Source organism: Panthera leo, chromosome A1, assembly GCF_018350215.1.
Source record: "Panthera leo isolate Ple1 chromosome A1, P.leo_Ple1_pat1.1, whole genome shotgun sequence".
In the NCBI taxonomy this organism is placed as follows: Eukaryota; Metazoa; Chordata; class Mammalia; order Carnivora; family Felidae; genus Panthera; species Panthera leo.
The window spans coordinates 117756789-117781042 of record NC_056679.1 but is presented as its reverse complement, the minus strand read 5'-3'; the positions used below and the strand labels follow the sequence as shown (position 1 = coordinate 117781042).

General features: G+C 45.0%; 2 protein-coding genes and 2 long non-coding RNA genes across 6 annotated transcripts; 2 read left to right on the top strand and 2 right to left on the bottom strand.

Moving 5' to 3' along the window:
- Positions 1-648: 648 nt before the first annotated feature.
- On the bottom strand, positions 649-9043 carry LOC122219613. The gene is made up of 3 exons (XR_006202493.1): positions 8731-9043; positions 4763-4929; positions 649-865 (listed from the first exon to the last, which is right to left on the bottom strand). It is a non-coding gene; the product is annotated as an uncharacterized LOC122219613 (long non-coding RNA).
- A 3350-nt stretch (positions 9044-12393) lies between these two features.
- GNPDA1 (glucosamine-6-phosphate deaminase 1) lies at positions 12394-23866 on the top strand. 3 transcript variants are annotated; one of them, XM_042938017.1, is made up of 7 exons: positions 12394-12459; positions 13379-13508; positions 17180-17281; positions 18927-19109; positions 20136-20320; positions 21974-22148; positions 23753-23866. In XM_042938017.1, the coding sequence occupies exons 2-7, from the start codon at positions 13385-13387 to the stop codon at positions 23851-23853; spliced, it is 870 nt and encodes a 289-aa protein (XP_042793951.1). In that variant the 5' UTR covers positions 12394-12459; positions 13379-13384; the 3' UTR covers positions 23854-23866. The 3 variants fall into 3 exon arrangements, with proteins under 3 accessions (XP_042793951.1, XP_042793955.1, XP_042793943.1); XM_042938021.1 differs by lacking the exon at positions 12394-12459 and adding an exon at positions 12509-12903; XM_042938009.1 differs by lacking the exon at positions 12394-12459 and adding an exon at positions 12509-12907.
- LOC122219610 lies at positions 13012-23937 on the bottom strand. The gene is made up of 6 exons (XR_006202490.1): positions 23865-23937; positions 23402-23484; positions 21879-22117; positions 19040-19216; positions 15295-15430; positions 13012-13262 (listed from the first exon to the last, which is right to left on the bottom strand). It is a non-coding gene; the product is annotated as an uncharacterized LOC122219610 (long non-coding RNA).
- Positions 22820-23394, top strand: LOC122219605 (cytochrome c oxidase subunit 5A, mitochondrial-like). The gene has a single exon (XM_042938034.1). The coding sequence runs from the start codon at positions 22872-22874 to the stop codon at positions 23313-23315; it is 444 nt and encodes a 147-aa protein (XP_042793968.1). The 5' UTR covers positions 22820-22871; the 3' UTR covers positions 23316-23394.
- Positions 23938-24254: the final 317 nt, after the last annotated feature.

The following is a 24254-nucleotide window of genomic DNA, read 5'->3' as shown; positions in this document are numbered from 1 at the left end:
GTCATGATCTCACAGTTTGTGGGTTTGAGCTCTGTATCAGGCTCTGTGCTCTCAGCACAGATTCTTGGGGATTCTCTGTCTCCCTCTCTGTCTGTCCCTGCCCTGCTTACTCTCTCTTTCTCTCTCTCAAAATAAATAAGCTTACAAAAATCCACTCCTGGGTCCTCCCCACTCCACCCCATTTTCCTTCCATAGATTCGATGAAGGCTTTCTCTGACCCCAGCACCTGGCCCACAACAGCCTCAGCAGATGCAGTGAAGGGATGGATGGATGGACGATGGGATCATCTCCATTTCTACACATAAGGAGACAGTCTCAAAGAGGCTTACAACTAGCCCACACACCTAGTATCAACAAGTGGTAGAACAGAGATTCAAAACTACGCCAGCCTGTGTCTTCACTACACCACACTGTGTTTCTCTTGTTCGCCCTGGAAAGGAGCTCTCTTCTTTGCTTGGATAGGAGAGAGCCAAGGTACCAAGAAAAGACTCCAATGTCAAAATAGCACATTCCAATTTGGGGGTTCCTCAAAAAGGTAAACATAGACTTACCATGTGACCCAGCAATTCCACTCCTAGGTGTAAACCCCAAAGAACTGAGAACAGCTACTCAAGTACGTGCACACACATGTTCACAGCAGTGGTTTGAGTGGTTTTTTATTTTTTAAAATTTACTGCACTCCAGCCCGTCCTAACAGTTAGCTTGCTTCAAGCTTATGCATTCCTTGCTTGCTAGCCTGTCCCTTGATGCACAGCAGAAACGACTTACTTTCCTTCACATTTGCAGACCACTGGTTGTGGGGCACGAAGAACCAAATTTTCCAGAAGATAAGCCTTCGAAAACAGCTGCCACTGATCCAGCAAGTCTGTGAAGGGTCATGTCCACATATGAGTAACCACCTGGGCACCTGCTTCTCTTGGGTGTAGCCCCCCCCTACCCTTTTCCCATGCTTTCTCCTTTAAACCCTACAGCTTCCCCTGGACAGGGAAGATGGTCTTTGACACATTAGTCTACCATCTTCCCAAGTTGCCACCTTCCTGAATAAACCAAACTTTCCTTTCCTTCCATCATTCCTCTCTTGATTTTCAAGCGGTGAGCAGGTGAACCTAAGTTTGGAACTGGTTCTCTGTCCTGTAACATTTATAATAGTCAAAATGTGGAAATAGCTCAAATGCCCATCAATGGGTGGATAAACAAAGGGTGGTATATGATATTATGGAAACTAATAAAAGAAAAAAGCATGGAGTACTGATACCTATTACAATGTGGATAAACCCTGATAACAATATACTAAGTGAAAGAAGCCAGACACAGGTCATATATTTTATGATTCAATTTATATGAAATATCCAAAATAGGTAAATCCACAGAAACAGAACACAGATTTGGCGGCTAGAGGGGCTGGAAGAGGGAAGAATGGAGGGAAACAGCTTAATGAGGAGGTGGGTCCTTTTTGGGGTAAGGAAGATGTTTTGAAACTAAATAGAGATGGCTATACACTGTGATTGTACTAAATGCCACTGAATTGTTCATTTTGAGATGGTTAGTTTCATGTTATGTGAATTTCACCTCAATTAAAGAAAATCACATTCCAAGAGTCACACTAACACTCAAACATCAAATGTCTCCCATGGTACCTCTCCCAGTCCCAGGCACACAGTAGGTGCTCAATGAATGCTTGGTGCTTTTTAACTGGTTTTTAGGCTGTGTTGGATAAGCCCTCTTTTGGAGGAAGTATGATTGAATGGCTAAGACTGCCGACAGCTGGGTTCAAGCCCCAGATCATGACCTCAGGTGAAATTCTAAACCTCTGTATACCAGTTTTCTCGTTAGTAGAATTGGAATAACTGTGCCTACCCCATAGAGTTGTTCTAAGGACTGACATGATAATGCATGCAAAGCACCTAGCACAGTCCACATAACACAATACCTTCTCAGCGAACATCAGCTCCTAGGATGACAGTGATTATCTGCTACAGTGGGTTCTGCTCCCAAACTCTCTGTTTTCCAGTGCTTATCATACTCTAACACATTCTGTGCTGTAGAAAACTGGTTTTGCCAGGAAAGAAGCTATTCTTCTCAAGTCAGACTGACTCTCCAGGGAGAAGACTTTCAGCTATGAAATCCCAAGGAGGCTACGGAGTACCCTTCTTGTTTGTTTGTTTGTTTGTTTCTCTCCATCAGCAACAGAGAGCTCCCAGGAAGTGAACTCTACACAGAATAATGAGAATGGTTCCCGTTTCCTTTGGCTGCCTGTGAAATTTAGTGCATTTACTGTGAGCTCTGTTTCTTGGTCATATGCTATGTGGGATGACATTGCTCTCCTTCCAGCCCCAGGCTGCTTCCTGTGCTGTGATGTGGAAGAGACTTGGAGATGTGGGAAACATCCCACACAGCTGGTCCACCAGCCTCAGAAGTCCACCCTAGAGCAGAAGGGTCACCAGGCTCAGGAAACATCCTGTCCACACCCTCAAACGTATCAAACCTGTGCCTTTTGTCTATGCCCAGGTTACACACTTGATTTTTGAAACCACTGTTTTAAAAATAATTACAAGTGGGACATCTGGGTGGCTCAGTCCATTAAGCATCTGAGTCTCGATTTTGGCTCAGGTCATGATCTTGAAGTTGGTGAGATTGAGCCCTGCATCGGGCTCTGCGCTGACACCGCAGCACCTGCTTGGGATTCTCTCTTTCCCTCTCTCTCTCTCTGCCCCTCCCCTGCTTGTGTGCACATACACTCTCTCTCAAAATAAATAAACTTAAAAAAAAATAAAAATAATCAGAAGCATTTAGCATAGGTGATGCACTCACAAAGGATAAAAAAAATCAAACAAGGGGCATCTGGGTGGCTCAGTCGGTTGAGCATCTGACTCTTGATCTGACCCTGGGTCATGATCCCAGGGTCATGGGATTGAGCCCCACATCAGGCTATGCACTGAGCATGCAGCCTGCTTGATTCTCTCTCTCTCTCTCTCTCTCTCTCTCTCTGTCTCTCCCTCTCTCCCCAACTCATGCCCACACACACTCTCTCTCTCTCTCTCAAGGTAAAATAGATAGAAAAATTTTAAAAATCAAGCAGTATGAAAAGGAAGACTTCCTGCTCCTTTTGCTTCAGTTTCCCAGCTTTTCAGTTCTCCTCCCCCCAAGGAGATCACCACAACTGTTCTAGAATATCATTCCAGAGATAGTCTATAGGAACATGTATTTATTCCTACCTCCATGACCCCCATGCATACTTCAGCACAAATGATACCATACCTGGAGTTCTGCACCTTGCTTTTTTATTTATTAAAAAAAATTGTTTTATTTATTTATTTTGAGAGAGAGAGAGAGCAGGGAAGGGGCAGAGAGAGAGGAAGAGAGAGTGAATCCCAGGCAGGCTCTGAGCTGACAATGCAGAGCCCGATGTGGGGCTTAAACTCACAAACCACGAGATCATGACGTGAGCCAAAATCAAGAGTCAGACACTCAACCAACTGAGCCATGCAGCTACCCCTATTTTTTTTAATGTTTATTTTTTGAGGTGGGAGAGGGGCAGAGAGATGGGGACAGAGGATCTAAAGTTGGCTCTGCACTGACAGCAGAGAGTCCAACGTGGGGCTCAAACCCACGAACAGCAAGATCATGACCTAAGCCAAAGTCAGACACTTAACTGACTAGGTCAGCCAGGTGCCCCGTCCTTGTTTTTTTGTTTTTTTTTTTTAACTTAACTATGGGGGTAGTCTTTATAGCAGTTCACAGAACTCCTCCTTTTTAACTGCTGCATTATATGCCATTGTATAGATGTGCAAAACTTTATCCAACCAGTTTCCCCATGATGGGCACTTATGTTGTTTCCAGTATGCTCCTTTAAGAAGCAGGGCTATAATGAATGACCTTTTAGGAGGAAATGAGAATTACAGTTCCTTCTGTTGGGGGTTGGGGGTGGGGATTCTTCTGTTACTCTTGAACTTTCCCCAGAGTTGCCAGTTTATACAGGACATGTTCTGTACTTTGTCCTGCACGCTCTATTAACTATCTATTAACTTTCAGGATGCCCTGAACGTATTCAGCTTTTTTCTTAACCTATTTTTAAAACTAATTTATTATCATTTTATTTTTTAAATGTTTTTATTTATTTTGAGAGAGAAAGAAAGAGCATGAGCAGGGAAGGGGCAGAGAGAGAGGGAGAGAGAATCCCAAGCAGGTTCTGCATTGTCAGTACAGAGCCGACACGGGGTTCCATCTCACTAACCAGGAGATCATGACCTGAACTGAAATCAAGAGTGGAACGCTTAACCGACTGAGTCACCCAGGGGCCCCCATTTTTTTTTAATTTTAGAGACAAAGAGGGGAGAGGGGCAGAGGGAGACAAAGAGAATCTTAAGCAGTTTCCACGCTGATTTGAGCTGAAATCAAGAGAAGGATGCTCCACCAACTGAGCCACCCAGGTGTGCCATGTACTCAGCTTTTTAAAATTAAGTTACTAAAAAGTTTCAGAGTTATTTTTCCTCCACCATAATTGGTATTTAAATCAATTAAATGGCCACACTAACTGAAAAGCATAACTCTACCAATATAGATCTGGACAACCCCTTATGGTCTCCGCAGGTTTAACTGAGGTTATTATAAAAGGGAAGGCTGCAAATTAAAGGTACTTATTTTCACATTCAGGAAAGGAAAATACTGTTCTTTGGCTAAAGTCCCAAGCGGTGAACACTACCCACCATTATTAAAAAATAGCGATTTTTGTTCTGAAAATCAGCCAATCAGCGATACTCACCCCGGTAACCAGGCTTCCGAAAGTGAGAGATTCGAGGAAGGAGAACCCCATGCCTCTGAAAGCCAGCCAATCAGTGACAGCCCTGTGCTCCTAGACAACAGCCAATCAGCAGGTCCCTCATTCCACAGTCCAGGCTTCAAAGTCAGCAAGTCAAAAGCAGCCTTGCCCTAGCGATACACGAACGCAGCTGAGGGTCCTTAAATTCCTAAATAATTCCTCTTCTGAAAGTCCACCAGCTCCTTGTCACACTCTCCCCCCCCCCCCCCTTACAGAAAATCAGCTCTAGCTTTGTTCGGGAGACTTGGCCGTAAAAGCACATGTCTCACTTTCAAGCAAACATGAAGTTCATCTTTGTGCGTCAGACATAAAGTTCAATTTAATATTAGTTTGCAAGTATGCAACCCTTTTAACATCTGGACCCCTGTTTATGATTGGTTGTGAGATCAGACTTCGGAGTGCAGGTGCATTGTTGCACCTGTGAGCTCTTCACATTCAATCTCTTTGACTCTTGGACTTGTTTCTATTATCTATTTTTTATTTGTGTATATTTGAACCCCCCACAAACCAAAGCAACCATAAATTTTGTGAACTTTCTGAGCAAAGTCATTTAGTGAGCGAGGAAAAATTCCTTTTAAGGTTTGCACAGTGTGCAACTGGTCATTTCATATTTTAAAAATGGTGGAAAGCCACATATAAACCAGCATATGGTAACAGCTACGCATAAGAGATGTATGATTTCCTCAACTAGTGTTAAGGGGAGTGATAAACAGATTTTTTTAAAAGAGAGATTCAGGTTAAAATGATAAAATACTTGCAGCAGAAATGTAATGGACTTCCACACTGTATATCATCATCAGTCTTCAAGCTCAAATAACCATTCAAAGATACTACTGCTGAAAGGGTTTTCCGATTCTAAAATTGTAAGAAAATTTTCAAATAGTAGCATCCACTTCTATAATAAAATTGTAAAAGCTGTATTTAGTATTGTTGAAATGATGAGAGATCTAAATGTCTCACCTTATGGCATAGCCACAGTGCAAGTAATCTCAAGGCAGAAACAACTTTTCTTTCGTGCAATATTTTTCTGGTTAAAAAAGCTTGCTAATAGGGCTATTCTGAGTAGAATCTCTTCCAGATAAGACCTCAGAAAGTTTCTGCAAATTTATGCAGAAACTCTTTTACTGAGTTCATCACACACACACAGTTCACCACACACACACACACACACACACACACACACCCCAAAAGGGCCCAGGAAACTTCTGGAGGTGATGGAGATGTGTATTACCTTGCCTGTGGTGATGGTTCACAGAGGTATGCATATGTCCGAACTCATCAAATCACATACATAAAATATGTACAGTTTTATTGTGTATATAAAAAAAGAACTGTTGAAAATTTTTTTTACTGCTTTTGTTGGAGATAATATGAACATAACTTTTGGTGAATGTTTGTATAAGGGTATAAATCCTGCTTATTCAAGGTTGAAGCACAACATAAATAATTCTATGGTTAGTTATCCTGCTGATATTCTGCATAATGCTACTCAACAGTACCTGATGTCTTTTTTTAAAAAAAAATTAACGTTTATTTCTTTTTGAGAGACAGAGCATGAGCAGGGGAGGGGCAGAGAGAGAGGGAGACAGAATCTGAAGTAGGCTCCAGGCTCTGAGCTGTCAGCACAGAGCCCAACATGGGGCTCGAACTCGGGAACCAGGAGATCAGGACCTGAGCCCAAGTCGGATGCTTAATCAACTGAGCCACCCAGTCACCACTCATGTCTTTTTTACTGAGATTGGAGTAACTGTCATGAAATTTGTCTCTTACTTCAGCATTGATACTATTCTAAGTGAGCAATTTAAGGATTTTGATTTTATTGGCATTCAGTATTCTTCATTTCTCTTACATTCAAAAACCATTAATTCTCGTTAACACACAGTTGAGAAAATCCTCCATTTATGTGAAGGACTGAGATGATACTTGAATTCTAAAGAAAAGGGTTTTTTTCTCTAAGAAATACTCTCTAAGAAGCCAGTTGTTGGTTCAAAATTCCTGTTGGCTTTTTTTTTTAATTTTTTTATTTTAATGTTTATTTATTTTTGAGACAGAGAGAGACAGAGCATGAATGGGGGAGGGTCAGAGAGAGAGGGAGACACAGAATCTGAAACAGGCTCCAGGCTCTGAGGTGTCAGCACAGAGCCTGACGCGAGGCTCGAACTCACGGAGGGCGAGATCATGACCTGAGCTGGAGTCGGACGCTTAACCGACTGAGCCACCCAGGCGCCCCCTGTTGGCTTTTTAAATAATGCATTGAATGAAGTTTACTTCTTTTTCTTTCTTTCTTTTTTTTTTCTTTTTTGAGAGAGAGAGAGTAGGGGAGAAGCAGAGAGAGAGAGGGAGACAAAGAATCCAAAGCAGGCTCCAGGCTCTGAGCTGTCAGCACACGGTCCGACCCGGGACTCAAACCAATGAACCCTGTGAGATCATGACCCGAGCTGAAGTCAGTTGCTCTACTGACTGAGCCAATCAGGTGCCCCTACTTATTTCTTGTTCATAGTTTTCAGTATCAATTTGGCAGTAGGATTGTGCAAATTGAAAGAACAGCTAACAGTGTAATGGAGGTACTCCATTACTAAGGAACTTGTTGAATGTGTTAAACGAGAATTGATGAAAAACTTGTCCCTTTTATTATCAAAAATCTTCTTAAAAAGGGCATTATGTATAAACCAGAAAATAAATTTCAGTCCAGTAGATAACTATTTCAGCACCTGCCATGATTATCTTTTGAAATGGGTTTCATCCATTACAAAATTTGATTATTTTACTTGGATGTTACTCAACACTCTTTTAGCATGGGAACAAGTAGAATCAACATGGGTAACACAGAAGAAAAAAGGAACAAAAACTGAAGACCATGCTTCTTTTTGCTGGTGGACATTTTACAAAATTATTGATCAAGAGATGCAGTGGAATCCTGCAGAGTTGGAAAAGCAGGTTACACTGTGAAAGATGGTATTATGTGCTTCAGCCAATCACATTTGAAGAGCAACGCTCAGGGTTGGTAACATTTTACAAGTAGATGTTCCATATGCTGGCTCATAATGCTAATGCTGAGCACGATTTCTCATTAACAAATGTTCACTGGTCAGGAACAGAATAAGTTGAATGTGGGGTTTCCTGGGGAGCTCAGTCGGTTAAGCGTCCAACTCTTGATTTCAGCTCAGGTCACGATCTCCCAGTTTGTGAGTTCGAGCCCCGCATCAGGCTCTGTGCTGACAGTGTACGGCCTGCCTGAGATTCTCTCTCCCTCTCTCTCTGCCTCTCCCCTGCTCTCGCTCTCTCTCAAAATAAAAAACTTAAAAAAAAAAAAAAAGAATGTGATCACTGCAGAAATCATGTTAAAATGTAAATGGAACAAAGACTGTAACTTCAGGGAATTTTATAAGCAAATTCTGCAAAATGAGGAACTATTAAGGAGAACCAAATAACCAGGGAAATATAATGAAATAAACAGGTGTGTAATTTAGATACTTAGAATTTATTTCAGATAAACAACTCTGTTTTTAGAATAAGTATGTCTCATGTAATTTTTTTTATCTCAAAGTATATGCAAATAGGCATTAGAAATAATTCAAATTTAACTGTGTCCTGTGTTTTTACTTCTTGAATTGGTGAACAACTTACCCACAGCCTCTGTGCCTCCGTGCCTTTGATAATCCCTGTCTATAATGCCTTCTCCCTCTTCTTCAATGACCAAATCCTAATTCTCTTTTGAGACCTATCTCAAAATGATCCCTTAGCGATGGCTAACTGTGCCAGGCACTGTTCTAAGTGTCTTACATCTATTAAGATCATTTGTTCCTCCCCGAGGTAATTATTCTTGGTTATAATAGTATATACTATAAGGAAGATATTTTTCATATTTTATGGATGAAGCAATCAGGGCACAGAGAAATTAAGTGACTTACCAGAAGTTACCCAATCAGTAAATGGTAGAGCTGAGATTCATAGCCAGAGAGTGTGGCTCTGAAGTCCATTCCATGATAAGCCATTCACGTCTGTAGGATATGGTTGCCCTTGGAACCCAGCCACCATGTTGTGAGGAAGCCCAGGCCACAAGGAGAGGTCCTATGTGAGTGTTCCAGCCGACAGCCAGCATCAACCACCAGGCCTGTGAGTAAATGAGCCTCATGATTCCAGCTCCAGCCTGTGAGTCTTACATTTGAGGCTCCACTGTACCCTGTCTGAATGTCTAGCACATTAGAAATCATGAGAGATGATTAAAAATACATGTTTTTAAAAGGATTCTTCAGAGCAGTTTTAGGTTCACAGCAAAATTGAAAGGAAGGTACAGGGGCACCCAGGGGGCTCCGTCAGTTAAGCTTCCTATTTTGACTCAGGTCACGGTCTCATGGTTTGTGGGTTCCAGCCCCACACTGGGCTCTATGCTGTCAGCGCAGAGCCTGCCTCAGATCCTCTGCCCTTCTCTCGCTCTGATGCTCTCCCACTCACACACTCCCTCTCAAAAATAAATAAATGTTAAAAAAAAAAAAAGAGAAGGTACAGAGAATGCCCATATACCTCCTGTGCCTACACATGCACAGCCTCCCTGGTTATCACCATCTCCCGCCAGAGTGGTACGTTTGTTGGAACCGATGAACTTAACACTTATTCATTGTAATCCGCCAAAGCCTATAGTTTTCATAGGGGCTCATTCTTGCACATTCCATAGATTTAGACACATGTATAGAGACCTGTATCCACCATTACAGCATCTTACAGAATGGTTTCACTGCCCTAAGAGTTCTCTGTGCTCCACTTAACTCATTCCTTCCTCCTCCCTAACTGCTGGCAACCACTGATTTTTTTTTTTTTTTTTTTTTTTTTTTACCATCTCTCTAGTTTTGCCTTTTCCACAATGTTACACGTTTGGAATATTACAGTAGACATAGCCTATTCAGACTGGCTTCTCTCACTTAGTGATAACACACTTGAGTTTCCTTTCAGGTCTTTTCGTGGCTTGACAGCACATTTCTTTGTAGCCCTTACTGAACTTACTGTTTTTAGTCATTGAGTTTTGGGATAATCTATTGTGCAGCAATAGATAAGTATCCTTCCAGAATTTCCTCTAACTAGCCTCATGGTAAAAAAAAAAATAAATAAATAAATAAAAATTACCTATGTTTTCACTCATCCATTCACCCGGTTATTGAACTTAACGATATATCTGGCTTCAGACATGGCTCAAATGATGTCATCAGGGTTCGGTATCTGTTTTAGATGGTTCTACTTTTCTCATTGGCAGTTCTAAGCTTTCCTGGATTTTACAGCTCCCCCAAATGTATATCCTCAAAATACCAGCATAAACCCCAAGGAAGACCTGAGTCATCTGCTGTAACAATGAGTCATGTCTTCAATTTCAAGTCACAGAAAACTCTAACAGTGACTTAAAGTTTAAACCATAAGGATATTTGTTATTTACTTAGGAGAAGTCCAGAAGCAGGAGTCCCAGCATTGGCCAAATATTAAGAAGTTCTTTCTAGCCCTCACTCTATCCTTACACTTATTGCCTCATGGTTATAACATGGCTTTTCCAGCTCCAGGCATCACATCTGCCTTCACGGCAAGAAGAAAAGGCAAGGAACAGAGACTGTTTGGCAAGCATGTCACTTTTCTCTGAAAGTAAAGTAACTTCCTAGAGCCATCTTTTTACTTCATTGTCCCGAACTAGGTTACCAGGCCACATCCTGGCTGAGGAGCTGGGAGAGTAGTTAACTTTCCAGCGGCCACAGTGGGAAGCCACAAAGGAGAAGGGAGCCTGTGAGCCGCCCTTGGGTTAGTATCTTCCCTGTCTGCCTAGCCCTGAATCAATCATGGCCAGGGGCATGGAGCTCTCTAATTGATTAGATCTTAGGCCAAAGGGCAGGGCCAGCTTCACAAAACTCACATGAACCCTGGGGACCCAGCAGGATTTTCTGGGCCTGGGGGCCAGATGTTTACTCGGAACAGGGGCAATGAAAGAGTAGAAAAACATCTGTCACAGGAGAGCTGCAGAATGTTCCACTCTATGGGTGAATCCACAATTCTTTTAATTAGCCCATTTTGGTTCTACAAGAGGACTGAAGGCTGGGTGTGGGTAAGATGAACCCCAGGCATGCAGTGGGAGGAACATGAGGGGGCAGGAGGTTAGGGTAGAGAACATTTGGAGGGTGGAGAGTGGGCTGTAAGGAAGGTGGGAGGAAATAAGGGGTAATGATGGCTGGCCATGAAAGCCAAGCTATACTACTGTATCATCGAATACTTCCAACAGATACATAAGGTCAATGTTACTAATCCCACTCAAACCCCTTGTTCCAGAAGAGAAAATTCAGAGCTGGAGAGGTTGAGTCCTTTGAGTCACTCACTCAAGAACTGGGAATTGACTACCAGATCTTTCTGATCTGTCCCTAAGCTCTCTGATTCCAGAGCTGCCAGCCTTGACATGGACCTGGAACTGGTTCCCTACAAAAAGGTAATGGGGGTTGGGGTGGAAGGGACAGGCCCGCTTAAAGTCACATGAAGTCATTCTTCCTGGACAGACCCGAAGGCAGCTGCTGATGAGCACCCCCCCTCCCCCATTTATCTGATGCGTTTGGAGACTGGGGTTGTGAAACATCTACGGTCCTCATGTGGAAATGAGATTTCTGACTGCATTTTTTTCCCCCTGCAAATTAGCTCCACCACTCCTTCTCATCAGGGCCTCACCAGACTAACACCACCTCTATCAAGCTGGCCTGGAGCTGCAGGTGGGCCCACGGGGAGCCGTGAGCCCAATGACGGGAACTGCAGGAATGTGGCCACCTAGCTCATTGTGTGGTGTGTTCCCATTTCTGTAAAATAGAGTACATTCAAGGAAAAACAATTTGGAAATGTAGTCTAAACTGTTAGCAATGTTATCTTTTTTTTTTTTTTTTTACATCCAAGTTAGTATATAGTGCAACAATGATTTCAGGAGTGGATTCCTTAATGCCCCTTAGCCATTTAGCCCATCCGCACCCCAACAACCCCTCCAGCAACCCTCTGTTTGTTCTCTGTATTTAATGTCTCTTATGTTTTGTCCCCCTCCCTGTTTTCGTATCATTTTTGTTAGCAATGTTACCTTGAGGTGGAGACCTGGGAAGACCAGGGATCTTCCCTTTTCTCTAGTATAGATTGCTGTAAAGATTAAGCTTTAAAAATAAAGCAAGAAAAATCCAATTATATTTAAAGCAAAGAGGTTGTAATATCTAGGTAAAACCATGACATCTAAAAGTTAACCTGAAGGCAGAGCTAGGCCCAACTCTAGGAGACTCGAAGGAAGCGATTCTGCTCTTCCTGCCCCCACCCTTCCCCAGCACTAAAACTCAGGCCCCAACCCCAGGCCAAGCACTGCATTCCTGGGAGTCACCTGAGGCCCCCAAGTCCCCGGCCTCCTGCACGAACCCAGTCTCCAAGCCTCGCCTCCCACGGCTGTTCCCAGCCCTGCGCGTCCTTGGAGCGGAGATGAAAGGGTGGCTGGCCCCGGCCAGGCCACAGTCCACCAGGAGCCAGGGCCCCGCAATCACCCGGAGGAGTCAGCCCCTCCGGCTGAGAGCTGCTCCGCGTGACCCGGTGCCACGTGACCCGCGCGGGGCGGGGCCGCCAGCACAGTTGCTGCAGCCGCCGCGGGAGGTGTCGGAGTAAGTGGGTACCGGGCTGGCGGGGACCCTCCTCGCGGGTGGGCGCGGGCGGGGCCCGAGCGTTGCCCCTGCCTCTGGTCCCCGGGGACCGTGAGCCAGCGAGCTGCTGGGATCCCTTCCCCATGCAGGGCCGGAGGGGCGATGGGATCGCCATCGGGGTCGGAAAGGCACACCCGTATCCTTCGGATGGGTGATCCAGACACTTCCGCCTCTCACTCTAACTGACCGCAGTGAGAGGGTAGCAGACGCCCTCCTTGCGGAGCGGTTGCATTTTCCCCCCGTACGCTGTGGGGGAAACTGAGGGTCCACAAAGCAAGCCAGGCCGGTGGGAGCACCCACTCCAGCACTGATAAGAGAACACACCTCTACAGGCAAAACCCGTGGATCTCACCTGCTCTAGCGTCCCAGTATATCACTACACCTCCGTTTATTGAGGAAGAGGCCGTAGGTACAAAATATCCAGCGGATGGGGGAAGAGGGGTCGGGAAAGAGGGCCGGGTCGAGCTACAAGGTAATTGCCAACATATTAAACACTATGGTTTACATGCATCCTTATTTATTATTCACCATCGTGAAATTTGTCAGGGAGGTACTGTCCCCATTTTCATGCCTGAGGAAACAATCTCGAAGATCTTGAGTCCTTTGACTAAGGTTCTGCCGTTGGTAAATGGAGGAACGGAGATGAGAACCCAGGTCTGTCTCACAGCAGCGCCTTCTGGTGGGTGGTGGAGGCACTTGGCCCAGCGTATTAATTCCTCTGTGAGCTGAAAGTTGGGATCTTTTCCTCTTCCTGGTTCATCAGCCTAGGCAGAGGGTGTTGCTGGGTGAGAAGGGCTTCTCCCCTCTCCCCAGCCACCTGCATCCCTCCCTTTATTCCTGTCCCTTACCACTGATTCCTTTTGTCACCTGTCCCCTACAGGACAAGATGAAGCTCATCATCCTGGACCATTATTCTCAGGCCAGTGAGTGGGCAGCCAAGTACATCAGGAATCGCATCATCCAGTTTAACCCAGGGCCAGACCAGTACTTCACCCTGGGACTTCCCACTGGTGCGTTGTGGGATAGAGAAGGTGCCATGGACTGGAGGCAGGGGGAGAGAGTGAGCATCTGGGGTTTTTAAGGGACCAGGTTCATGGGCTCATTAAGCCAAGAGACTCTGAAGGAGTGCTCTGAGGTGCTGGTGCTATGAGTGAACAGCCTTGTTTCCTGGACATGCAAAACAGAGGACAGTTTCCTTTATGGTCTGGTTTAGTTGCTGCCTTCTCCTAAAGAGTTCTGGTATAGAAGGGATCCTGGTTAGGCAGGAATAACCTGATTTTTAGACTCCATTCTAAGTCTTCCCACCAGAAGTCCTTAACAGAACTGAGTCGTAATGTCTTCAGGCATACATTTTATGTAATGAATGAACTTCTGTGCATCTAAAGTGCTACTAGCTGAGCATTATCCTTGGGAGAATTGAGAAGATAGTCCACTCAAAGCATTTTCTATAATTAATTAAACACAGGACCTAAGTGAAAAACAGTCCCAGTTTCTTCATTCATTCATTCATTCATTCATTTTTAATGTACATCCAAGTTAGTTAGCATATAGTGCAATAATGATTTCAGGAATGGAATCCAGTGATTCATCCCCTACGTATAAACACCCAGTGGTCATCCCAACAAGTGTCCTCCTTAATGCCCCTTGCCCATTTAACCCATCCCCCTGCCCACAACCCCTCCAGCAACCCTCAGTTCTCTACATTTAAGAGTCTCTTATGTTTTGTCCCCGTCCCTATTTTTATATTATTTTTGCTTCCCTTCCCTTATGTTCATCTGTTTTGTAGCTGAAATTCCACATATGAGTGAATCATATGTTTATTTTTCTCTAATTTCACTTAGCATAATATACTCTAGTTCCATTCATGTTGTTGCAGATGGCAAGATTTCATTCTTTTTGACTGCTGAATAATACTCCATTGTGTGTGTGTGTGTGTGTGTGTGTGTGTGTGTGTATACACACACACACACACACACACACACACACATTGTTGGACACACACACACACACATTGTTGGACATTTGGGCTCTTTCCATACTATGGCTATTGTTGATAGTGCTGCTGTAAACATGGGGGTACATGTGCCCCTTCAAAACAGTTTAACTGTATCCTTTGGATAAATACCTAGTAGTGCAACTGCTGGGTCGTAGGGTAGTTCTATTTTTAATTTTTTGAGGAACCTCCATAAAAGTCCCAGTTTCCTATGGAAAAAATCAGAATGTTGCCTTTATGGGAGGATATTTTGACCTCAGCTCCTTAAGGCAAATGTCCTGATTCTTTCTTTCTAAGTTTGGGTGGATCTGCCCCTCATTGTCCCATCCACTAGAGCAGGGACCTTCACACCTTTTCTGTAAATGGTCACATAGTCAATATTTTACACTTCACTGGCCACATAGCCTCTGTTGCAACTACTTCACTGTCCTTGTAGCTCAAAAGCAGCTGCAGACAATACATAGATGAATGTGCATGGCCGTCCACCAATAAAGCTTTATCTGTGGACATTGAAGTTTGAATTTATATAATTCTCATATGTCACAAAGTAATATTCTTTTGATATTTATAAGCCATTCTTCACTGATGAGCTGCACAAAAAGAGGGAGCAGGCTAGTTTGGGCCTGTAGTGTGAAGTTTGCTGACCTGTGCACTAGAGGTTTATGGGAGCAGTATCTACACGTATCTGGAAAACCACCAATGTCTCAAGCCCCGTGGGGGCTGCACTAACATCCTGTTTTGTAACTAGAGCTATTCTAGGTCAGAGTCTGTGCTGCTGAAATCCCTCCCTAATTCCCCATCACCTGCATAATCAGATCCCGGCTCCTCAGTGTGGCATTCAGGGCCTTCCAAGAGCTGGCTCTTTCCTGTCCTGCTTGAACCAGCATGGCATGTCCATATAAGGGTTCCTTGGAACATCCCTTCTTTTAGGTGAAACATCTAAAAGGTGAAAACATCTTTAATTGGTGGAAACCAAATAAACCAACTCTAGCTAACTCAAGCAGAAAAGGAATTTATTGGTTAGATATTGGGGAGCTCACAGAATTGATGGAAAAGCTAGAAATTTGGAAAATGCACATGATGAAGCTCAGGGGAAGGATAGAGAAGCTGTGTGGCTCAGGCATGGCTGAGGCCATGTCACAGGGACAGATTGATTATGGGGGCAGGGAGGGAACTTTCATTCATTCAACAGGTTATTTAGTGAATGCCTGCTGCATGCCAAGCTGTTCTAGGCACTGGTGATACAACAACAAACAAAAGAAACAAATTCCTTCCTTCCTAAAGCTTTAAGTGTAGTAGGAGAGACAGATAATAAACAAGTCGACAAATAAAGTATGTTAGATGGTGATGAGTGAATGAGAAAAATGAAACAGGGAAAGGGGTTAGGGTGTGTCTAGACAGGGGTGGGGGTTTGCAATATCAGATATAGTGGTGGGGAAGGTCCATCTGAGAAAGTGATGTTTGAGTAAAGGCCAGAAGTGAGAGTTATGCAAATATCTGAAGGGAGAGCACTGCTGGCAAAGGGAACAGTATGTGCAAAAGCCCTGAGGTGGCATTGCAAGGAGCAGGATCAGTAAGGGTGAGAGAGGTAACCAGGGGCCAAATTATGTACATATTTTGTTAGGATTATTACTCAGTGAAATGTGAAGCCATTAGTAGTTTGTGAAAAGAGTGATCTGATTTGGGTGGGTCATTTTTCTTTTCATCATCTTATTTTTAAGAATTTCAAATATTCACAAAAGCTTAAAGAATAGTGTAGTACCATTTTCCTGGGCTCACCAGTTGTTAACATTTGCCACAGTTTCCTTCTTCTCTTCTGTCTCATGTTCTCTCTCTCTCTCTCCACACACACACACACACACACACACACACACACACACACACTTTTTTATGAGCCACTTGAAAGTAAGTTCCCAACCTCCTGACACTTTACCTTTAAATCTTTTGGCATGTATCTCCTCAGAATAAGGACATTCTCTTACATAACTACAATGCTATTATTATCCCTATTAAAAATCCTTCCATAATATCATCTGATATACAGACTGTAGTAACATTTCTTTCCACATCATCCACATTTATGTTTTATAGTTTTCCCCCCAATAAGCCTATATCCAGACTTCATGAATATTTACTTTTTTAATCTATGGAAGTCCTGCCTTTTTCACGTGCTTTATGACATTGGCTTTTTAATGACCCTCAACTCGCAGGAGTTTGCTGCTCCTCAGGGAAGTCTTCTGTGAACCTACAGGCTTACCGTGATCATAGCTGACACTACTGTTTCATGTTCCCAGTCCTACAGGGTGAGCTCTTCCAAAGCGGCTGCTGTGTCTCCTGCTCCTGTGTTCTCATCACGTGGCCCCCTGCCTCACATGCTAGTTGCTCAGGGAATATCGTGTCAGTAAGGTGATGTTCACTCAGGTTACTCATCATGGTCATTTCAGTCAGCCGTGTCCTGAGCACTGGGATTCAGCAGTGAACGGGACAGACATGGCCCTGCCCTCCTTGAGCTTACAGTCTAGTGGGGAAGTAGGCATTCAGAAGCAGTTAGGATTGGAGCATTGGGATAGGACTCCATATCTGACATGTTCTCTCAGATCTGATAGGTTCTCCTTGCTGAGTAGCCCAGCTGGGCATCTTCAGGAGCTGGGAGCTAAAGGGAATTCATGGCTGTGGCCTCTCTTACAGGGAGCACCCCAATTGGCTGCTACAAGAAGCTGATTGAGTATTATAAGAATGGAGACCTGTCCTTCAAATATGTGAAGACTTTCAACATGGATGAGTATGTGGGTGAGTCTGTCTCTTTCAAGGTGTTTCCTGATTCCAGGAGAGTTGTACTCCTCCCCTTTCAGGCTCAGCCCAGGAGAAGAATAGGGAAGTCCCAGGGAGCCGGTGATGTTTAGTGATAAGCTCAATTAGCAATACCTGTCTCTTCCAGGCCTTGGTGTACTCAGCTATGAAAGCTGACCTCCTAGCTTGTAAGCAGTAAGTGATCAAACAGATATGGAAGCCTCTTGTACAGAGCAAGCATTTTTTTTTTTTTTTATGTTATTTTTGAGAGACAGAGGGAGCACGTGAGCAGGGGAGGGGCAGAGAAGGAGACACAGAATCCAAGGCAGGCTCCAGGCTCTGAGCTGTCAGCACAGAGTCCGATGTGGGGCTCGAACTCATGAACCATGGGATCGTGACCTGAGCTGAAGTTGGACGCTTAACCGACTGAGACACCAAGGCACCCCCAGAGCAAGCATTTTAAATAAATATTAAATGAGTATCTCCTTCTTGTCTGCCTCTTCCCCAACTCCATGCCATTTCTTTCTGGAGCCAGTAATTACAAATGGGATCGTGGCTGGGGTGTGTCCCTCAGTGTCCGTGTCCTGTGTTTCTCTCCAGTGTTCATCCTCCAGCTCCCCTTCCTGCGAGGTACACTGGGAGAGGAACGGACGCTGGTGTCCCTTCCAAAGCTGAAAAGCTACACCTTGGTCTTCTGTACCCGCCCCCTCCCCACCCCCCGCCAGGCCATCATTCCATTTGGCTTCTTTTTAAACATCTTTTTTTTTCAATTGTGGTAAAATCCACAAAATTCACCATCTTAACCATTTTTATATGTACAGTTCAGCAGCGTTTAGTCACACTGTTGTGCAGCCATTCCCCAGAACTCTTTTCATCTTGCAAAACTGAAACTCTACCCATTAAACACCAACTACCCATTTCCCACTTACCCAACCCCTAGCAACCACCATTTTACTGTTTCTGTGAGTCTCACTACTCTAGATACCTTATATAAGTGGAATCATAGAGTAAATGTCTTTTTTGTGACTGGTTTATTTCACTCAACAAAATGTCCTGAAGGGTCATCCATGTTGTAGTGTCAGAATCTTGTTCCTTTTTAAGGCTGACATTAAACATCCACCTTAAACATTCTTTTTCTTGGCTAAAAATCATTTTGTGAAGCCCTGAGATAATTCTGTCCAAGCACCTGGCATTGAAGTTGGGGTTCAGGCTGAGCGGGGTATAACTGTGGGTGAATGGTGAGGTGGGAGGCACGGGGGAAGGGGCATGCTTACTTCCTTTCCCAAATGGGCCAAGCCCCACTCCCAGGTTGCTAGGCCACCTCCAAAAGCGCAGAGTGGCCCTGGCCTCCAGCCTACAATTACTCTTTTGTGAAAAGGAGATCCAGATGAGGGGATTTCTCAGGTTCCTGGTGTGTAGCTACCTTGGCCCAGTCCTGTCATCACAGCAGTGGTGGAGGGTGGACACAGGGAGACCAGCTCAGACTATCCTAAGTGTCTCAGGGCCAGAGGGGTGGTGCCTAGGGCTCCCTGATGAGCATTTCCCTGAAGGAGTCTGTGAAGGTCTGGGGGTATCCCGGCATCCTCTTTGGAACGAGAGCTGTGGCCCAGCCTGGGAATGACTTAGTGTAGCCATGGCCCCACAGGCCTTCCTCGAGACCACCCGGAGAGTTACCATTCCTTCATGTGGAACAACTTCTTCAAGCACATTGACATCTGCCCAGAAAACACTCACATCCTGGATGGGAATGCACCTGACCTGCAGGCCGAGTGTGACGCCTTTGAAGAGAAGATCAAAGCCGCGGGAGGGATTGAGCTGTTCGTTGGAGGTGAGCTTGACACTCTGCAGCACGTGTCCAGGGCAGGCCCAGGGTGGTGAGGACATGTGGGAACGGGACGAGACCCATGGCTGTCTCACTGCAGCTCCTTCACTGCACTGAAACAATAGCGATCATTTATCACCCTGAGTCAGGGAAGACCCTGGAGTAGGAGCCCTCACCTTAGCTGTGCTGCTCAGTGACTGTGTGATCCGCACTTCAGTGCCTTGTTGGTAAAGTGAGACGTCTGGATTTGGACTCTCAGATTCTATTCCCTAGTCTTAAGGTTTTGTATGGATCAGTCCATGGGACTTACCTAAACAGTTCAGAGCAAAGACTCTATGTAGTTCCAGAAGATTGCAACTTGGCCCCTGCACCACTGTAGCTTAGCCATTTGAACACCAGAGAAGTTTGGTGACTTCCCCAGGGTCAGCCGCAACAGTGGAAAGAAAGGAAGAATCTAGGGTGGCCCCTTCTCAATTTGAGGTTTGTTCCTACCCTGGGCTGCCCTCTTCCATTACCGTCTGTCGCCACCTCTGGATTCACCCATGGGGGTGATAAGTTGGGACTTTTACTGCTTTAGATTTAACTCCTCTTTACTTCAAGGCAGGGAGGAAGAGGCTAATGTTCTCAGCACTCATGTTCTGAGATTTTATAAACTTTGCAACCCCTGACCAGGCCATTTTTTATTTGCTGTAACTCTATCTCAGCAACAGGACTCCTGACTACTGGGAAGGAGAGAGAGAAGTTACCCATCAGTAATCTTGCAAAGCGGAAGCTATTTGGAGTGCTGCTTACTTAGCTTTCTGAGGGTGGTAGTGAGGCCACGACATCTGTGTGAGCCTCAAACAGAAATGCCAGGAGGTGGGGAGAGGGGAAGATCTTATGCTTAAAGTGTACCTGCCCAGGGTGAATGGGAAAAGAGATATGATTTCAAGGATTTTTTCAGACCCCAGGTGGGGAAAAATAGATTGTCCATTCTTGAAATCTTGGATCCCTGGGACTGACAGGCCTGTCCTCATTGTTTCTCCTGGGCAGGCATCGGCCCCGATGGACACATCGCCTTCAATGAGCCGGGCTCCAGTCTGGTGTCCAGGACCCGTGTGAAGACTCTGGCCATGGACACCATCCTGGCCAATGCTAGGTTCTTCGATGGTGACCTCACCAAGGTGCCCACCATGGCCCTGACGGTGGGTGTGGGCACTCTCATGGATGCTAGAGAGGTAAGGGCACAAGCCGTCCACAGGCCTTCCTGGGGGGTGGGGTGGTGAACTGGCCTTTTTGTTGTTAACTATACAGGGTACCACCTGGGTACAGTTATTAAAAATGAAGACCTTACAAATAAGGCTAAAATCCTAACTGATCCCATCACTGCTCCCCCTTCCTCTTTGGAGGCAACCATTGTTCTCAGTGTGAGGGAACCCTTTTCAGCACTGCCTACTTACAAAAGGCTGCAGGTCCCCCCGCCTCTGCCTGCCTAGCTTCTCCCAGGCAGAAAGGAGCCTGGCCCTACTGATGTCAGAATATGAATTTGCACCTGCCCGGGTACTGAGAGGGACTGCTGGTTCCCTGCAGTTGGTGGAGGTCACTGTTCGAAGGGAGCTCCTCCTGCCACCCCAGGATAGTCGTGGTTCTGGGCCTGTGTTCGGGGATTCATAAATGTGGGGAGGTGTGATTTGAACTCGGTTCAGTGTGTTTTTCCCTAGAAAGTGGAGTATCATTTGAATTTTTGGTGGTTCCAATTTCTTTACTGTCTTTCATTAGAATTTTAAAAACATTTTCTCTTCCTTTCAGGGGTATATTCAGTGGGAAGCAGCTATACATTTTAGCTTCAAGTTTCTTTGCCTAACAAACATCTACATCAGTGAAAAGGGCTCCCTGTTTCGAGTGAACTTTTGTGAAATGAGTGATATTACCCACTTTCTCTTGGGTAACCTTGACTCAGTACCTAGGAGGTCACCCTGCTATTTTTGGCCTTGCAGCTTGTAAACCCTACGGTTTGAGAGCCCTCCCTGTCACGTGACGGTATTATGATCTGGGAAAGGACCTGGGTCTGGAAATCAGGAGTTCTGGGGTCCTGAACAAAGAGTCACATTCTCTCTGTGCCTCTGGTTTCATTTCTTATGAGAGAGGAACAGTAAATCCTGTTCACAAGTCCATGGTACAGTGGAATTATAATGAAAGAAATCTAGAGAGCAGAGTTCTTTACAGTCACTTTCCAGCACTTCTGTTCTTGATATTTGAACTGTTGAGGGGAGGCTGTGCCTTTGTTTTATTTGAACAAAAAGCATCACCCCAAGTGCTATTAGTCAGTCTAATACCCGGAATTGAAAGTGACCAGATTGAGGGGCAGCCTTTCTGGGCTTCAACCTTAGGAGCCACATGTATAACTATTACCATCACTTCCATGGCCCTTTGTAGATGGGGCAGATCGGGACCCCTCTTGTTCAGACTGTGCTTGTGAAAACTCACCCAGCCTAGGACTCCTTGGGACCCACTGTCACAACCATTGGGATAAGGAGTGTGGGCCTTTGTCCTGCATGTCTATTCATAGTCATCATCAAAGGCATCAGGAGGCACCATCAAGTGGTGGCCTTTGGGTCAGAAATGACCTGGAACAAGGGACTTAAATCTCCTGGAGCCCTTTTCCTCGTTCCTAGAACATGGGGATAATGATGCCCCTGCCTCAGGTTATTTGTGTGATCAGGCGCATACAGCAGGGAGCACAGTGTGGTGCAGGCTAACAATTTAAAATGGTATATTAAAAACAATGATTCTTACAGCTGGTTGGGGAGACTGGGCCAGAATTCAGGTTTCTGGACTCTGGGTTCCACTGCTCATTCTCCTCCATCACAGGCTTGTTTTCTGATCCCCAGGTGATGATCCTCATCACAGGTGCTCACAAGGCATTTGCTCTGTACAAGGCCATCGAGGAGGGGGTGAGCCACATGTGGACCGTATCTGCCTTCCAGCAGCATCCCCGCACGGTGTTTGTGTGTGACGAGGATGCCACCCTGGAGCTGAAAGTGAAAACTGTCAAGTATTTCAAAGGTGAGGAGAGGGCTGGGGCTGGGAGTTGGTGGCCAAGTTTAGGGTGTGCCAGGTGTGAGGAGTGGATCTACTTTTCTTGCTCTGGCCACTTTCATAGACAACTCTGATTTTAACAAAAATGAAACCTTAGGATCTCAAATACAGTCAATGCTCTTCCATCCATGACTGCAAGGGTCTGTTTCTGGAAGCCTCTTTGTTCTGAGGAGGCAAAAAACCCAGTGAAATGAAAAGTTGTAGTCCAAGGGCAATGTGGTGATCTCTTGGCAGTGATAGTGAGCCTCAGGGTGTTTTAATCTTTCAAGGTCTTCTGCAGGCCTTTCCCTCTAGGTAGGCCACTGAATTCTTAGGAGGATCTTTTTCTCTTCCACTTTAAAAAGGACACACTGGGGGCACCTGGGTGGCTCAGTCGGTTAAGCGGCCGACTTTGGCTCAGGCCATGATCTCGCGGTCCGTGAGTTCGAGCCCCGCTTCGGGCTCTGTGCTGACAGCTCAGAGCCTGGAGCCTGTTTCAGATTCTGTGTCTCCCTCTCTCTGACCCTTCCCCGTTCATGCTCTCTGTCTCAAAAATAAATAAACATTAAAAAAAAAATTTTTTTAAAAAGGACACACTGCTTTAAACAAACTTACATGAAAACCCTCATCTACTAAGCAGGCATATTGGGAATTTATTCTTTGGTTAAAAGATTAACCTTTGAGACTGCGTGCCGTCATAGCGGTCACGTCATGCTCTGTACCGCTCCCCACCGTTGCCCTGTAGCGGCAGCTACAGCGCCCCATGCCAGCCCCAGAGGCCTCCCATACCCAGCTCCAGGTCCCGGCTCCACCGCCGCTGCTACTCCCGGGGGGTCGCATGAAACAGATGGGGAGTTTGATGCTCACCGGGTGACATACTTCAACAAGCCAGATATTGACACCTGGGAATTGTGTAAAGGGATGAACACGCTTGTTGGCTATACTCTGGTTCCAGAACCTAAAATCATTGATGCTGCTTTGCTGGCATACAGATGGTTAAATGATTTTGCTAGTGCAGTTCGCATCCTAGAGGTTGTTAAGGACAAAGCAGGACCTCATAAGGAAATCTACCCCTATGTCATCCAGGAACTTAGACCAACTTTAAATGAACTGGGAATCTCCACTCCAGGGGAACTGGGCCTTGACAAAGTGTAAACCCCATGGATGGCTTCTCAAGGATTTATTCATAATGCTACTTGATTATAAACAGCCACCTGGAATTACTGATGATAACGTATTACCTTATTTGAACAAGTTTTCCTTTATTGAGTACCAAACCATGTAATGGTAACTTGGACTTTAATAAAAGGGAAATGAGTTTGAACTGAAAAAAAAAAAAAAAAAAAAAAAAAAGATTAACCTTTGAATGGCCAACACCCCCAGAGACTGGATTTAAAAGTCCTGTGGATTCTAGCATTCTTTGGAAATAACAAGTTCTTTTCCTACTCTAGGGTTTTTGTCATTTGGAGCCACAGAAAAAAGATGATTTTCAGGAAGAGGAAAAATTTGAGAGCTCTTGGATATGACTGTTCATAATGGTGGAACTTGGCTTCTACCTGCCTTAACTGCTTTTTGTTTTTAACTTTTCACAGGCCTAATGCTTGTTCATAACAAGTTGGTGGACCCCTTGTACAGCATCAAAGAGAAAGAAACAGAGAACAACCAGTCTCCTGAGAAACCGTATGGTGATTAGCCCGCGCTCACCCTAGCATCAAGGACGTCCTCAGGACAGGCGAGGCATTTCTGGTGATTGCCTTTAGGAGGACACAGTTGTATTTCTCTCACCCAGTATGGTTACTCCAGACGAACGGGCATACAAATTGTTCTTGGCTCTGCAGCATGGAGCCTAGTCGTCAGAGTTTAGGGACAGGGAGAATGACTTGTTTTCTAACTTAATCAGAAAAAAAGTCTCTGAAAAATGTACTCCATAATTTTTGATGTCTGCCCTACACAAATTAGGGTTTTTAGCTTTGGTTCTCCCTCTGGCACTGTTCTCACATACAGCACACTCCCAACAGGAATTTCTATCATTTGTATACTGATTCTCAATTTGGGGGGGTGGTGGGAAGGGACCTGTGTATACGGGCCAGACCT

Excerpts from the sequence above, each read along its gene's own strand:
- GNPDA1 (XM_042938017.1), top strand. The coding sequence starts at position 13,385 with ATGAAGCTCATCATCCTGGACCATTATTCTCAGGCCAGTGAGTGGGCA. Across the intron at positions 19,110-20,135 it reads GATTGAGCTGTTCGTTGGAG|GCATCGGCCCCGATGGACAC; the intron begins GTGAGCTTGACA and ends TCTCCTGGGCAG. Across the intron at positions 20,321-21,973 it reads CTCTCATGGATGCTAGAGAG|GTGATGATCCTCATCACAGG; the intron begins GTAAGGGCACAA and ends TCTGATCCCCAG.
- LOC122219605 (XM_042938034.1), top strand. The coding sequence starts at position 22,872 with ATGCTCTGTACCGCTCCCCACCGTTGCCCTGTAGCGGCAGCTACAGCG.